Below are 14,200 nucleotides of genomic sequence, written 5' to 3'. Positions count from 1 at the left end.
TTGACATGAGAAAAGATAAGATGGGCCTCTCATCTCTTGCAGCGTTTTATCTACAACCTAGAACAGGGGTGTCCAAACTTGGTCCCTTTAAGACTTTTGGACTTCAACTCCCAGAGTCCCTCAGCCAGCAAAGCTGGCTGAGGAACTCTGGGAGTTGAAGTCCAAAAGTCTTAAAGGGACCAAGTTTGGACACCCCTGACCTAGAACTAAGGAAAAGCAATTCCTAAAAGTGAGAACAATTAGCCATTGAGAACAATTAACCAATGGATTAACCATTGCCTTCAGAAGTTGTGGGTGCTCCATCACAGGAAGCTTTTCAGAGACTGGACAGCCAGTTGTCTGAAATGGTATAGGACAGGGGTGTCCAAACTTGGTCCCTTTAAGACTTGTGGACTTCAACTCCCAGAGTCCCTCAGCCAGCAAAGCTGGCTGAGGAAGTCTGGGAGTTGAAGTCCACAAGTCTTAAAGGGACCAAGTTTGGACACCCCTGGTATAGGATCTCCTGCTTTTTTTTTTTTTTATTTTGAATTTATATCCCGTCCTTCTTCGAAGACTCAGGGCGCCTTACACTGTGTTAAGCAATAGTCTTCATCCACTTGTATATTATATACAAAGTCAACTTATTGCCCCCAATAATCTGGGTTCTCATTTTACCTACCTTAGAAAGGATGGAAGGCTGAGTCAACCTTGGGCCTGGTGGGACTCGAGCCTGCAGTAATTGTAACTGCAGGCAGCTGTGTGTTAATAACAAGCTGCATTAGCCTGGATCTCCTGCTTGAGCAGGGGTTTGGACTAGAAGCAGACTCCAAGGCAGGGGTCTCCAACCTTAGTAAACCTTAGCTTTGCTGGCTGAGGAACTCTGGGAATTAAAGTCCACAAGCCTTAAAGTTACTAAAGTTGGAGACCCCTGCTCCAAGGTATCTTCCAACTCTGTTATTCTGTTATCAGATGTCTGAATAAAATGATTGTTTTCATGCTAGTGAAACAAATTTAACATTTCTATTTTGTTTAACCCTACAAATAGAGAAGAGAAGAGAGGAGTGGAGAGGAGAGGAGCTCATTGCCTTCTGAGATTATACCTTAATCTCATGTTGATATGACAACACAGGAACAAAGTTTGCAAAAAAATGGCCATATCTCTAAAAGTTCTTTAGAACAACTGGGAGAGATAAATATACAGTCTCTGTATTCTATCTTAGCTGAAACTCTGTAGATGCTTCTCCGTCCACATGGTTGTATCAATTCCAGGGTATAATCAACTCAATCTCTTGCATTTATTGAAGAGCCAAGAGCGCACATGTCTTCTGCTGGCTTCCTAAAGTCGGCCATTTAGTTGTTCCTTTTGTTCTGCCAAGAAATCCAACCCTTGAGGCCACTGGAACTTCTCCGTTAAATTAGAAATAGGCGTTGTCAGAATTCCTATAAAAGGCAAAGAGTAGCTTAAGTCAAAAACAGAGTGGACAACTTTCTTTCTTTCCCTTCCTTCCTTCCTTCCTTCCTTCCTTCCTTCCTTCCTTCTTTCTTTCTTTCTTTCTTTCTTTCTTTCTCTCTCTCTCTCCCTCTCCCTCTCTCTCTCCCCCTCCCTCCCTCTCTCTCTCTCTCTCTCTTTCTTTCTTTCTCCAGGAACAATACTGTGAAAACTGGAGGTAAGAGACCATCTTGGATTCTATCTTGGGGTGCTTTTTGCTTGCCCTCCAAACCAAATTGTTCATCATTAGAGCAACAGGGCTCCAGCTAATTTGCTGACTTTTCCCCACCATGTGGAAAAAAGGCATGTTAAGGCTGCTATTAGTTCAAGGGGAAAAAAATAAAATTTTGTCCTTCATCTAAAATGGAAGCGGAAATTCAGATGTTCTAGAACTAAATTTTTCAGCTTTTGTCTTGGTTGGCCATTTGAGCTGGAGCTATTACTAGTTAGCAACAATTGGAGAACCAGATATTTCTCATTAATGAATGCATATTTGGGGAGGAAAGCCTGTAATTATCTTTTTGCTAATTCCCTTTTTCTCTTCAGTTTCATTTCTATTATCCATTAGCACTCTGTCTTTCTTTGGGCCAAATTCCCTTTTACTTTCCCCAACAGGAAGTCAAATAGATTAGGAGTCAAGGATCCAGTTGTGGACTCAGCCACTACTGAGACAACATGTGTAAAACAACAGAGTCTAGGAGTGGGGTGTAGGTGATGACATTATGCAGCCTCCAGAATCCCCATCCAGTGGATCCAGTGTCCAAGGATTCTGGGAGCTGTAGTCCCAATGATTCTAGACGGTTCCATGATGCCATGGCGGATCTGAAGGAGGCAGAGCGAGACAGAGGGGCATGGAGAGTGCTGGTCCATTGAATGGCCCTGGATCAGACTTAATGAGTGGCTGATGATAATGCTTCTACTGGGGGTGGAGGAAAATATTCCTTCAGTTCCTCTTCTGTTTATTTATTCATGACTCCCTAGGTAAGTTCATATCACGTTTTAAGCCATCATGTGCTTTCCTTGTTTGTAGTTGAGCATGTTTTTGGTGCCAAATTGTTAGCCATTTCTTTAATAAACCACAATTAAGTGTGGTTTCTTTGTGAACACAGGCAATATGTTATTTTCTGGAATACAACCAGTCCGGAGACAAACTTGATGTTTAGATGTAATGTATTAGAATGTCAGAAATTAACTACTACCAATACAATGTTTGTATCAGGGGTTTCCAAACATGGCAATTTTAAAACTTGTGGACCTCAACTCCCAGAACTCCCAGGACTGGCTGGGGAATTGTGGAAGTTAAAGTCCGCAAGTCTTAAAGTTTCCAAGTTTGGAGACCTCTGTATTATGTGGCCATTTTGTCTCATCTTGCATTAGAGATGGCATTAGAGATCTCCAGGCTCTTGGAGAAATCATTTGCTGCTGTGAGGTTTCAGTTTTATGCCTACACAATTCATGAAGTAGAGAGACAAGTTAATATTTGTGCCTGCTGCTTCAGGCAGTTTCCCCAAATAAGTCTGCTTTCCTTCTCAGAATGGATAAAGCTTTGGGAAAGACCATCAGCAGAAACATTGGCAGATTGGATCAGAAGGTCAGAGTGGGAAACGGCCAGCTGTATCGATTTTGTCCCACTTTAAATTCTTAGGTGACAAAAACTGACCCGGAAAGAAGAATTGCAACATTTAAAAAAAAGAGGAAAAAAAGATTCAGCCGTGGTTTCTTGCATAATTCCCAACAGCTGGGTTCAAACAATGTGGTTGAACTCAGCTAGTGTGACACTGAAGAACAGTTGTTGGGGGAAAAACAAACAAGTCAGAAATTGTGTTTTCCGTGTTTCTGGGCTTCTTGTCTTCCATTTGATATGTCAGCTGCTGAACTTGATGAGACTGATTCATCTGCACGGTTCTGCTAAAGTACTTCTTGTTTATTTTAATTTTTGCAGGGATGGGATCCCACGAAGCAAAGTCACAGGAAGTACATGGACAAAAGTTAATGGCATCATTGACGAGGCCAAGTACTTGACTTATGACATAACATAACATAACATAACATCAGAGTTGGAAGGGACCTTGGAGGCCTTCTAGTCCAACCCCCTGCCCAGGCAGGAAACCCTACACCATCTCAGTCAGATGGTTATCCAACATTTTCTTAAAAATTTCCAGTGTTGGAGCATTCACAACTTCTGAAGGCAAGTTGTTCCACTTATTAATTGTTCTAACTGTCAGGAAATTTCTCCTTAGTTCTAAGTTGCTTCTTTCCTTGATCAGTTTCCACCCATTGCTTCTTGTTCTACCCTCAGGTGCTCTGGAGAACAGCCCGACTCCCACTTCTCTGTGGCAGCCCCTGAGATATTGGAACACTGCTATCATGTCTCCCCTGGTCCTTCTTTTTGTTAAACTAGACATACCCAGTTCCTGCAACCTTCTTCATATGTTTTATCCTCCAGTCCCTAATCATCTTTGTTGCTCTTCCCTGCACTCTTTCTAGAGTCTCAACATCTTTTTTACATCGTGGCGACCAAAACTGGATGCAATATTCCAAGTGTGGCCTTACCAAGGCATTATAAAGTGGTACTAGCACTTCACGTGATCTTGATTCTATCCCTCTGTTTATGCAGCCCAGAACTGTGTTGGCTTTTTAACAGCTGCTGCACTGCTGGCTCATATCTAGATGGTTATCCACTAGGACTCCAAGATCCCTCTCACAGGTACTACTATTGAGCAAGGTACCACATATACGGTACTGGTGCATTTTGTTTTTGGCCTAAATGTAGAACCTTACTTTTTCACTGTTGAATTTCATTTTGTTAGATAGCGCCCAATGTTCAAGTCTGTCAAGATCTTTCTGTAACTTGAGCCTATCTTCTGGAGTGTTAGCTATTCCTGCCAGCTTGGTGTCATCTGCAAATTTGATGAGTTCCCCATCTATCCCTCGTCCAAGTCATTGATGAAGATGTTGAAGAGTACTGGGCCTAAAACAGAGCCTTGGGGTACTCCACTGCATACTTCCCTCCATGTGGATGTAGTTCCGTTGAGGACTACACGTTGAGTGCGGTTGGTCAGCCAGTTACGAATCCATCTGGTGGTGGTGCTGTCTAACCCACATTTTTCTACTTTATCTAGTAGTAGGTTATGGTCTACTTTATCAAATGCTTTACTGAAGTCCAAGTAAATTATATCAACAGCATTCCTCTGGTCTACTAATTTTGTCATTTTGTCAAAGAATGCGATAAGATTAGTCTGGCATGATCTGTTTTTGACAAACCCATGTTGGCTTTTGGTTATTACTTTGTTTGCTTCTAGGTGTTCGGTGATTCGTTGCTTGATTATCTTTTCCAGAATCTTCCCCGGTATTGAGGTCAGACTGATAGGTCTGTAGTTTCCTGGATCTGTTTTTTTTCCTTTTTTGAAGATGGGAACTACATCAGCTCTTTTCCAGTCCTCTGGCAGCTCCCCTGTGCTCCAGGATCTTTGAAAGAGCATGACTTGAAGATTTTGTGGCTGATCACCATAGACCAGGGGTTGGTTGCTGGGGGTTCGCAAGGGTTCGGGAGAACCTCTAGCTAAGATTCTGTGCAGTTTGGAGAACCCCCAAATCCCACTCCTTGCTGGCCCCACCCACCCCTCCCTTCCCCTCCCCACATGGCCTGTTTTGGATGCAGGTAAGTGCAGGGCATACACAGAGGCTCGGGGGGGGGGGGCGAAAAACGGGCCTACCGGAAGTTTGGGAAGGCCAGAAACAGGCCCATTTCTGGCCTCAAGAGGGCCTCCGGAGCCTGGAGAGGCCATTTTTGCCCTCCCAGAGGCTCGAGGAAAGCCTCCAGAGACCAGGGAGGGCAAAAACGCCCTCCCTCCCCTGTGATGCAGGAGATCAACTAGGCCACACCCACCATGGCCATGCCCACCCAGCAACCGGGCAGAGAACTCCTTCATAAAATTTTTGAAGCCCACCCCTGCCACAGATGACAAGCTTCTGTGTTGTCAGTCACAGAAAAGCACCTCTGCTGCCTTCATCCCTCTTTTGAAGACCTTCTACACATTTACTTTTTCTAATTCAGCTCTAAGCTCTGAGGGGCATTTGTGAAGCTCTCTTGCAAGCATCGACAATTTAGCAGAATGAATCCAGCTGGATTAATGGAGAATTTATAGCTCGATTCACCCAGTGTCCTAAATTGTGATTTATTACATAAACCGGTGATGTTAAGCCATAAACTAGGGATGTAGGTGGAAGGTCTTGGAACCAGATATTGTATCTGAGTCAAGGATCCAGTTGTGGACTCAGCCACTACTGAGACAACATGTGTAAAACAACAGAGTCTAGGAGTGGGGTGTAGGTGATGACATTATGCAAGACCAGGAAAAGGGGCAAATGGCTCAAACAGTTTGAAAACCACCACACTATATGCAAATATGCTTCCTACTACTAGCTGAATACGATTTAATTTGCCTAGAGATTTCTATAAATGTTTCATTGGAACTGCACTGTTCAAATGTGTTTTAATTTCAAATGAAAAACTACCATAAAATTGTATGAATCTTTACTTCCATTGGGTTTGGGGTTTTTTTGCAACTGTTGTCAAATACTTTCCAACTTCAGATGTATTCTTAAGAATACATTTTCACAGAAGCCTTTAATTTCACTTTGGGGATTTCTTTTCGGCAGGCCCCATCCTGTCATCTGATTTCTGCTAGTCACACGCTTCTTAAACTTCAAAATTGACAGGATCAGCCTGGAACAATGGTAGACGAACTTTCAGGATTTAAGAATTGGATTTAAAAAAAAATACATGGGTATTAGTACCTCTTTGAGCAGGACTCTCGTGCCTAAACCATGATTTTTTTTTCCTTTTTAAAAAGATATCCAAATCATAAAGAACTCTGCCCTCCAAGAATGCCATCACCCCAATAAAGTTTCAATCATTACATATGACACTTTTCTGTGAAAAATCAATGGCTTTGGGGAAGAAAAAATTGAAGGAGAGAGTGCTATATATATGCAGCTTTGAGATCCCGAAGGGAAGGTGAGATAGACATCTATCAAATAAGTGGACATAATAGAGATTTGGTAATTCCAAAATGGGGTCTTAGAGATCACATGTAGACCATAGGTCATCATCTCCCCATCATTCTAGGTGATTTGGTGGTAAGAATTCCATCTCCTTTTGTTCCTTCTTTGTTATGTATTTGTTCATATCTCTGTTTTATTTTCACAATTCTTCTCAGGATTTTTGTCACCAGTAACTTGTTAGTCACTGTTTCTTCCACCCTCTTTCCCTCATACAAACCATGATAAACAAAGGTTAGCTGTTGGTTAGTAGTAATGACCAATCTTTTTTTTGTTTGTTTGTTTACATTTATATCCCGCCCTTCTCCGAAGACTCAGGGCGGCTTACAGTGTGTAAGGCAATAGTCTCATTCTATTTGTATATTTTTTACAAAGTCAACTTATTGCCCCCCCAACAATCTGGGTCCTCATTTTACCTACCTTATAAAGGATGGAAGGCTGAGTCAACCTTGGGCCTGGTGGGACTAGAACCTGCAGTAATTGCAGGCTACTGTGTTCTAATAACAGGCTTCTTAACAGCCTGAGCTATTCCGGCCCTTCTTGGAATCTTGGCCTAAAGATTCCACAACTGGGCATAGTCCGTGGAAATCCCGAATCTTCTTTTACAGAGATACACAAAATTGGCTATTGTGCAGGGCTGCTATTCAGCAGGTTCTGACAGGTTCTGGAGAACCGTTAGTGGAAAATTTGAGTAGTTCAGAGAACCGGCAAATGCCACCTCCGGCTGGTCCCAGAGTGGGGTAGGAATGGGGATTTTGCAATACCCTTCCCCCGGGAGTCGGGAGGGAGTGGAGATTTCTCAGTATCCTTCCCCTGCCACACCCACCAAGCCATGCCCACAGAACCGGTGGTAAAAAAACATTTGAATTCCACCACTGCTGTTGTGCCTTTGTTGAACTTGGCAACTACCCCATAGGAAAGTTTGTTCTGCTAGAATGAAATGAAGAGGTCGAGATGCAGCTCTTAGCCTTTACGAATGCACGCTGCCAACAATTTCTGCAAAATTGTTGGCAGAGTGATCATTACACTTGGCTTGCCAGATCTCCTCTCTGACACTTCGTACACAACCTTTCTTCAGTTGCATCACTCTCTTCAAGGGTTAGCCATGGTGGGTTGTAAATCCCGAGTAAGTGAAAGGCCAATCTGAACAGTCTCCGCATGTTTTCCTATTAGTCACCACTGATGTCCCGCTGGTCAAACATTTCACAACCAGCATCATATCCACAGCTTAGGATATATTGATTCCCCAGGGTTGGTTGATACATTTATGTCCGAATCTTATTTAAATCTTCCCCAGAGAGTATTCCGGGAATAGCTATTATATCAAGAGAAACGAAAGGAGGAAGCTCAGTGTTAACAGTAGGACCATCGTGTTCTAGTCACAAAAGTCAATGGAACAGAAGGTAAGAAAATGTGCATTGTCTTTTACTAAATCGTGCTCAGGAATTTCAGAAAGTATAGGTTTTTTTTGTGAATGAAGGCAAATAGACATGTCCCAGGAAAATGTTGCAAGATCCAATCTGAGTCGGGCGCCAGGTTTATTCTTCCAAGCTTTCACACTTTGCTGGAGTCCATCATCAGGAAAGTTTCCTTCCTCCAGAATATGTACACTGAGCTGTTGTTGTTGTTGTTTTGCATTGTATTTATGTGGTTCCTGGTTGTGTGGAGTTTTTGATTGTTAATTAGGGCATTGATGGCTAGTTTGGTAGATGGGTCACTTTTGTCCGTTGTGAGATATGGGATAGTCAGTTCCAAGGCGAAACTAGTAAGGAGTCATACTTGCAAGGTATGTAAATCCCGTCCTGTTCTTTATTTAATAACACAACATTAAAATTCGAGATGTGCATCTTCTAATTCTGGGCTGTTGTTTTTGCTCGCTGACACAAAAAGAGGGTAACGGTTGTATGAACAGGCAGAAAGTCAACAAGTGTCTGTCTACTTCATTTCAAGGTGGGATGACTGGGAAAGATTTGCTGGTTAAATTTCTTTTCTTTTTCTTTTTTCTTTTCCTTCTCGCTTGCTCTTAAAGTGCAGGATTCTGAGTAGCAGGGGAAAAAATTCCTTTTGGCAGAGTCTTAATTACGAGCCCAAAGGCGTTTGAGATCACACAATTTCCTTCTTTCCTATTTTAGCTCTTCAATTATGGATGAAAATGGTCTCATTTTTTAAAAAACAGCTGTGGGACCCTAATTTCAATATACTGAAATTCTGCCTGGCAGAAGCATCTGCTAAGGGGGCTAGGGGTTGGGGGTGGGGAGTGGAGGGGGAAGGGAGGGGGAGGAAAGCCAAGATGGTGGCTATCCCCAACCCTTTAAAAGGTGTTTATTTCTTATTTATTTAAGTTTATTGGCTGCCCAACCTATGCAATGCACCTTAAAAAATGAACTAGGCTTCAATCACTCCGCTGTGGTCACCATCTCAACTTTTCTGACCCCTCCCCTTATTCAGGCATTGCTGCTGCCTGTGGTCTTCTGATCCCTGATTCCCCCTGTCACCCCTGCCCAATTAATAAATAAAATAAATAACTTGTTCCCTTTATTATTTCTTTATTTGCTCACAACACTTGTATCCCACTTACCTGTTGCAGTTAAAAATTACTCAAAGACGATTTAAAACAAGATGTTAGTTTTAGTTATATCCTGCCTTTGATGTTTTATGAATATCCTGCCTTTAACAACTCAAACCAGCAAACGTACCTAATACTGCTTCCTCCTCCTATTTTCCCAAAAATGACCCTGGGAAGTGGCTGAGGGACTGGCCTAAGGTCACCCAGCCAGCTTTTACGCCTAAAGGAGATCTAGAACTCACAGTCTCCTGGCGATTGGCCCAAAAGTCGGTTTTCATGTCCTCTAAGGCGGGATCAGAACTTCTAGTCTCCCAGTTTCTATCCCGGTACTTTAACCACCAGACCAAATTGTCTCTTTATCCTATATTTACAGGGGTGGGCTGCTCGGGTTCGGAAGAACCTCTAGCTAAGATTCTGTACAGTTTGGAGAACCCCCAAATCCCACTCCTGGCTGACCCTGCCCACCCCACCCCTCCCAGGAGTCCCCACACAACCCATTTTGGATGCAGGAAAATGCACACACGGAGGCTCGGGGAGGTTGAAAAACGGATCTACCAGAAGTTTGGGACAGCCAGAACCAGGCCCATTTCCAGCCTCCAGAAGGCCTCCGGAGCTTGGGGAGGCTGTTTTCGCCCTCCTGGAGGCTCAAGGAAAGCCTCCGGAGCCTGGGGAGGGCAAAAATGCCCCCTCCCTGTGGTGCAGGAGACCGACTAGGCCACGCCGATCATGGTGATGCCCACCCAGCAACCGGGCAGAGAACCTCTTGTTAAAATTTTTGAAGCCCACCCCTGTATATTTATATTAAAATACATACGCAAGATATTCACAGAAGGTATTAAAATACCATTAGCACTGTTCCTCTTGTTTTTGATAAATGATTTGAGAGAGAGAGATGAACCATCTCTAATAGCCGAAAACTTATTCTATTTATTAAACAATAAAAAAAGAGAGAGATTATCTATGATGTGAGTTTTACAGTTCTCCAGTATACACTCAAAAATAAATAAAACGTTCCTCAAATTGGAGGGAGCTTCAGTAGCATTTAATCTCATCCATATGGGAATTTTTCGTTGGCCTTATTTAGATTGAACTGCATGTGAGTGAAGAATAATTTTTACTGAATCATAGGGATTACTGCTGAATTGAGCCCCTCTGTTGGCAAACACATCTGAAGTGAATGTGCTATAAAAACACGGGGAGCCAGTTTGGTATAGTGGTCAAAGCATCAGGTTAGAAAACTGGGAGATGTGAGTTCTAGTCCTGCCTTGGGCACAAAGCCAGGTGGGTGTGCTTGGACCAGTTATTCTCTCTCAGGCCTAGGAATCAGACAACGGCAAACCACTTCTGAAATCTTGCCAAGAAAATGTAAGGACTTGCCCAGAAAGTTGCCAGAAGCCAAGACTAACTTGAAGGTTACGTACCAACACACACAAATGCCTTTCAACAGCTAGATGTTGGAAAGACAGAACTTCCAACAGAATGCAGAACAGAGCTAATCTTAAAATATATTTTGCAGCTTCAGTTAATAGGAGGTCAATCATGGAGTTAACCAACCTCTGGAACAAGTCGGGTATGTTTTTTGGTGAGTATTCCATACCATCCCTGTTGCCTTTTGTTCTCTTTTGTAAATGGGACAAGTGGGAATGTAATTGCACAAGAGGGAAGTCTTCGCATTTTGTGCTGGTGTGAATACAAGATAGCCTTCTACATTCTAAGGCACAAGATTCCTGGCTGTAAGTTTATAGAATTCTGCCCAGATAAATATTGCACAAATCAAGAAATCTTTGGAGCTTTTCAATACGCTGTCTTCAATCTAGAGAAAGATATTGTGTGGGAAAGTAGCCCCTGCCCGAGCTTTGAATAATCACAATAAACATGATCCTAGTAGAAAAGAGAAGTGATAGACAAGAGGAACAAATATAAACAAGGGCAAGAGGACTAATAGATTAAAAGAAATAATTGACAGGGACTCCGTACATAAATCACAGACTCCTTTGGCTCATAACAAATTATGAGCAACAAATTATTTTAAAGATGGTCTTGTTTAGTCATTGTATTTCATCACCGTTATTGTAATGGTATGTGGGGAAAACTTTGAGAGACTGAGCCAAGAGACATTGCCTGGGGAATAGTCAGATAACAAACAGTGTAGCTTGCAGCTGGATAGAGGCCAGAGTAAGAAGCTGAAAAGAGACTCTCCCTGGTTTCTTGGGTGATAAAAGAGATGGGGTGGGGTGGAATTGTACTTTTAGTCTTGTAAGATTTGTCAATGTAGCACTACCTACAAATAAGTAGAAGTAGCTCATCTGGTCGCAATTCCTGTCTGAGTCATCCTGTGAGGCTGACATCAATCTTGCAAGTGTGAAAATACAATTGTTCTCCCCCCTCCTTTACCATCAAAGAAACTAGAGAGGGTCTCTTTAGAGCAGGGGTCCTCAAACTTGGCCGCTCTAAGACTTGTGGACTTCAACTCCCAGAATTCTCCAGCCAGCATAGCTTAAAGCGGCTGTTGTGTCTCGCCCAATCTCACCACAGCTGGGGCCTTCTTATCTGCTTCTGAACACGGAGGAATGTTCTAGTATGCCTCCCGGCCCCAGCCCTGGCTCCATGCCCAGACAGGCTGAAGAGGAGGAAATATCTCCAGCCCCCAGCTCTGGCTCCATGCCCAGGCAAACGGAGCAACTAGGCCCCTCCCCCTCCTCCACAGCATGTGAGCCTGAGGGAGGTCTATTGCCAACAGCTGCCGACTGGAGTGACCCTCGCGTCAGAAGACTTGATAGGCGGAGGCAACAGAAGGAAGGGAGGGGCAGGCCTGGATAAGTGCTGAGTCATGGAGCCACACCCCATGGCCTATATAAAGGATCTGCTTTCTGGCATTCCCTGAGTCAGGCAAAGTCTAAACATATCTTGCTGAAGTCACTTTCTGGTCTCCTGCCTGCCCTGAGGACTTTGCTAGGACTTTGGCAGAGCTGCAGAGGCACGCCTGATTCGGATTTCCCTGACCCGGCCGTCAGCGGAGGAGTGGGACACGACAGCGGCCAAGTTTGAAGATCTCTGCTTCAGAGCCTCTTGCCCCATCCACTATCCAGTTGCGAGCTATGCTGTCTCTTATCTGACTGTTCCCTATGCGGCAGCTCTTTGACCAAGGTCTTTCCCACATACCATTACAGTTATAGGAATAGACACATCATGTTGACCAGGTTCAAGTTATACAATGATCTTCACCTTATTGAGAACTTCTTTCTTGACCCTACTTCAACAAATGGCCAATACATTTTCCATACTTCCGGGGAACATACAGGCATGCTAGTTTTGAGATTATTTTAACATGCCATAACCTTTATATCTTTTTGTTCCCTGCTTAGGAATTTTGAGTTGGTCTTCCTGGATCATGTTAACTGTTCTCCCCATCCCCGTTTCCTCAAGCCCATTAGGAAAAGAGTTTATCACTGCATTCATGCAAAATGGTTTCCCACAAAGGTTCCAGGGAGATTTTAAGCTTCTCATCACAGGTTCTGTTCAGTCCACATCTGTTACTATCTTCATGAAACAACCCGCACTGAGGGTAACGGTCATCGCGAACGCCGGAGAAACGCTTTCAGTGAAAATCCCACCAGAGGCTGAGATGGTTGGAAGCAACATTTTTGACAATACCCTCACTGTCCGGGCTGACAATGATATCTCCGTTGTTTCCCATTCCTACAAACCACACTCCGCCGGCACCACTATTGTCTATCCCATGGAAAGCTTGGGTACCGAATATTATGTCATGACACCAAATGTGGGGACCGATCGCTACCGAGAATTTGCCATTATAAGCTGGGCAGAAGCCACGTCGATCAGTATCGACCTGAAAGGTCCTGTGATTTTCCAACGAAAATCCTACCTACGAGGAAGCAAGCTGACCATCACCCTTCAACCTTATCAGGCTGCTCAGTTCCAAGGCCAGGTGGACCTCTCTGGTACTAAAATAGTCTCCCAGAAACCAGTGGCTGTCTATAGTGGACATACATGCGTCTCTAGGCAGATCCAGTGCGATCATGTCCTTGAACAGCTTTTGCCCATTACCAGCTGGGGCACCAAGTTCATTGTCCCCTCTTTACCGTTTAATACCGAGTATGACATCGTGTATGTTTCTGCTTCCCAAAACACTCGGGTTGATGTCCAGAATGGACAAATCAGGAATACCAAGATTTTGCAGGCTGCCCGGGTAGCATTTTATGGGATTCAAGGCACAACGGCCATGTCCATCTCAGCTAGTTCTGGCATCCAAGTTATGTTTTTCAGTGATGGTGGCACCTTTGGGAATCTTAAATATGATCCATTCTTCATGGCAATACCTGATATCTCCAGTTACTGCCTGGCCTACAACACCTATAGTAGTGACCAGTTTGAGAACTATGCCCTGATCATTGCCAAATCTTCGGAAATTTCCGGGATCACTGTGGACAGCAGGCCGTTGCATACGCTGCAATGGCGTGTCGTTTCTGGCACCGATTACTCTTGGACTGCTCACAGCTTAGGCCAAACGCAAAATACCATCCACAGAATAGAACATCCCAGCTCACCCTTTGGGCTGTTGAGCGTGGGGATTGCAAATGGAAAGGCTTGCGGTTCTCCTGCTGTTTGTGCAAATGGTAAGAGGAAATTGCTTCTTCCTTTCTTCATAACCCTTGACTGTGTTCACACAATAGGTTTAGCTAAGGTGAACGAAAGCCCTAACAGATGCTTTTGGGTAATATGCTAAGCTTGATTAATACACAATTTGGTGGGTTGTTTTTTTTGTTTTTGGTTTTTTGGTGGCTTAGAATTTTTATTATATGAATCCGACCAGTGGTGGGATGCTGCTGGTTAAACAACCGGTTCGGTGAGTGCTGCTTTGTGTGCATGTGCATCAAAGGCGCTTGCTTGAAGAGCTGAAAATGGAGCATTTAGGAGCTCAGCTGCTTACCTTCCAAGTCAGCAACAGTAAGTAGAACAGTGAGGGGGGTGGAATCAGCTGTGCAGCATGATTGAGATGAGCTAACAAAGCAGGAGATAAAGGACAGGATAGGGCAGGTGGGCGAGCTACCGGTTCACCCGAACTGGTCCGAAGCAGCTGA

At 43.7% G+C, this 14,200-nt stretch overlaps 1 protein-coding gene across 7 annotated transcripts in view; it reads left to right on the top strand.

Moving 5' to 3' along the window:
• Nucleotides 1-1,516: 1,516 nt before the first annotated feature.
• The window catches only part of LOC131204824 (IgGFc-binding protein-like), a 44,598-nt gene continuing 31,914 nt past the window's right edge, over nucleotides 1,517-14,200 (top strand). For 2 of the 7 annotated variants that reach the window (XM_058196431.1, XM_058196437.1), the window contains exons 1-7: nucleotides 1,518-1,646; nucleotides 2,084-2,449; nucleotides 3,411-3,482; nucleotides 6,325-6,488; nucleotides 7,830-7,935; nucleotides 10,615-10,680; nucleotides 12,464-13,735. In XM_058196431.1, coding sequence (XP_058052414.1) covers nucleotides 10,638-10,680; nucleotides 12,464-13,735 — 1,315 coding nt within the window. In that variant the 5' untranslated portion in view covers nucleotides 1,518-1,646; nucleotides 2,084-2,449; nucleotides 3,411-3,482; ... (1 more) ...; nucleotides 7,830-7,935; nucleotides 10,615-10,637. Of the gene's footprint in view, nucleotides 1,647-2,083; nucleotides 2,450-3,410; nucleotides 3,483-4,954; nucleotides 5,130-6,324; nucleotides 6,611-7,829; nucleotides 7,936-10,614; nucleotides 10,681-12,463; nucleotides 13,736-14,200 lie in introns of those variants that run through there. The other 5 variants (XM_058196436.1, XM_058196432.1, XM_058196433.1 and 2 more) reach the window with 5 other exon arrangements.

This window comes from Ahaetulla prasina, chromosome 10 (assembly GCF_028640845.1).
Source record: "Ahaetulla prasina isolate Xishuangbanna chromosome 10, ASM2864084v1, whole genome shotgun sequence".
NCBI classification, from domain to species: Eukaryota; Metazoa; Chordata; class Lepidosauria; order Squamata; family Colubridae; genus Ahaetulla; species Ahaetulla prasina.
Note: the sequence above shows the minus strand (reverse complement) of the source record. Positions and strands in the feature narration are given on the sequence as shown.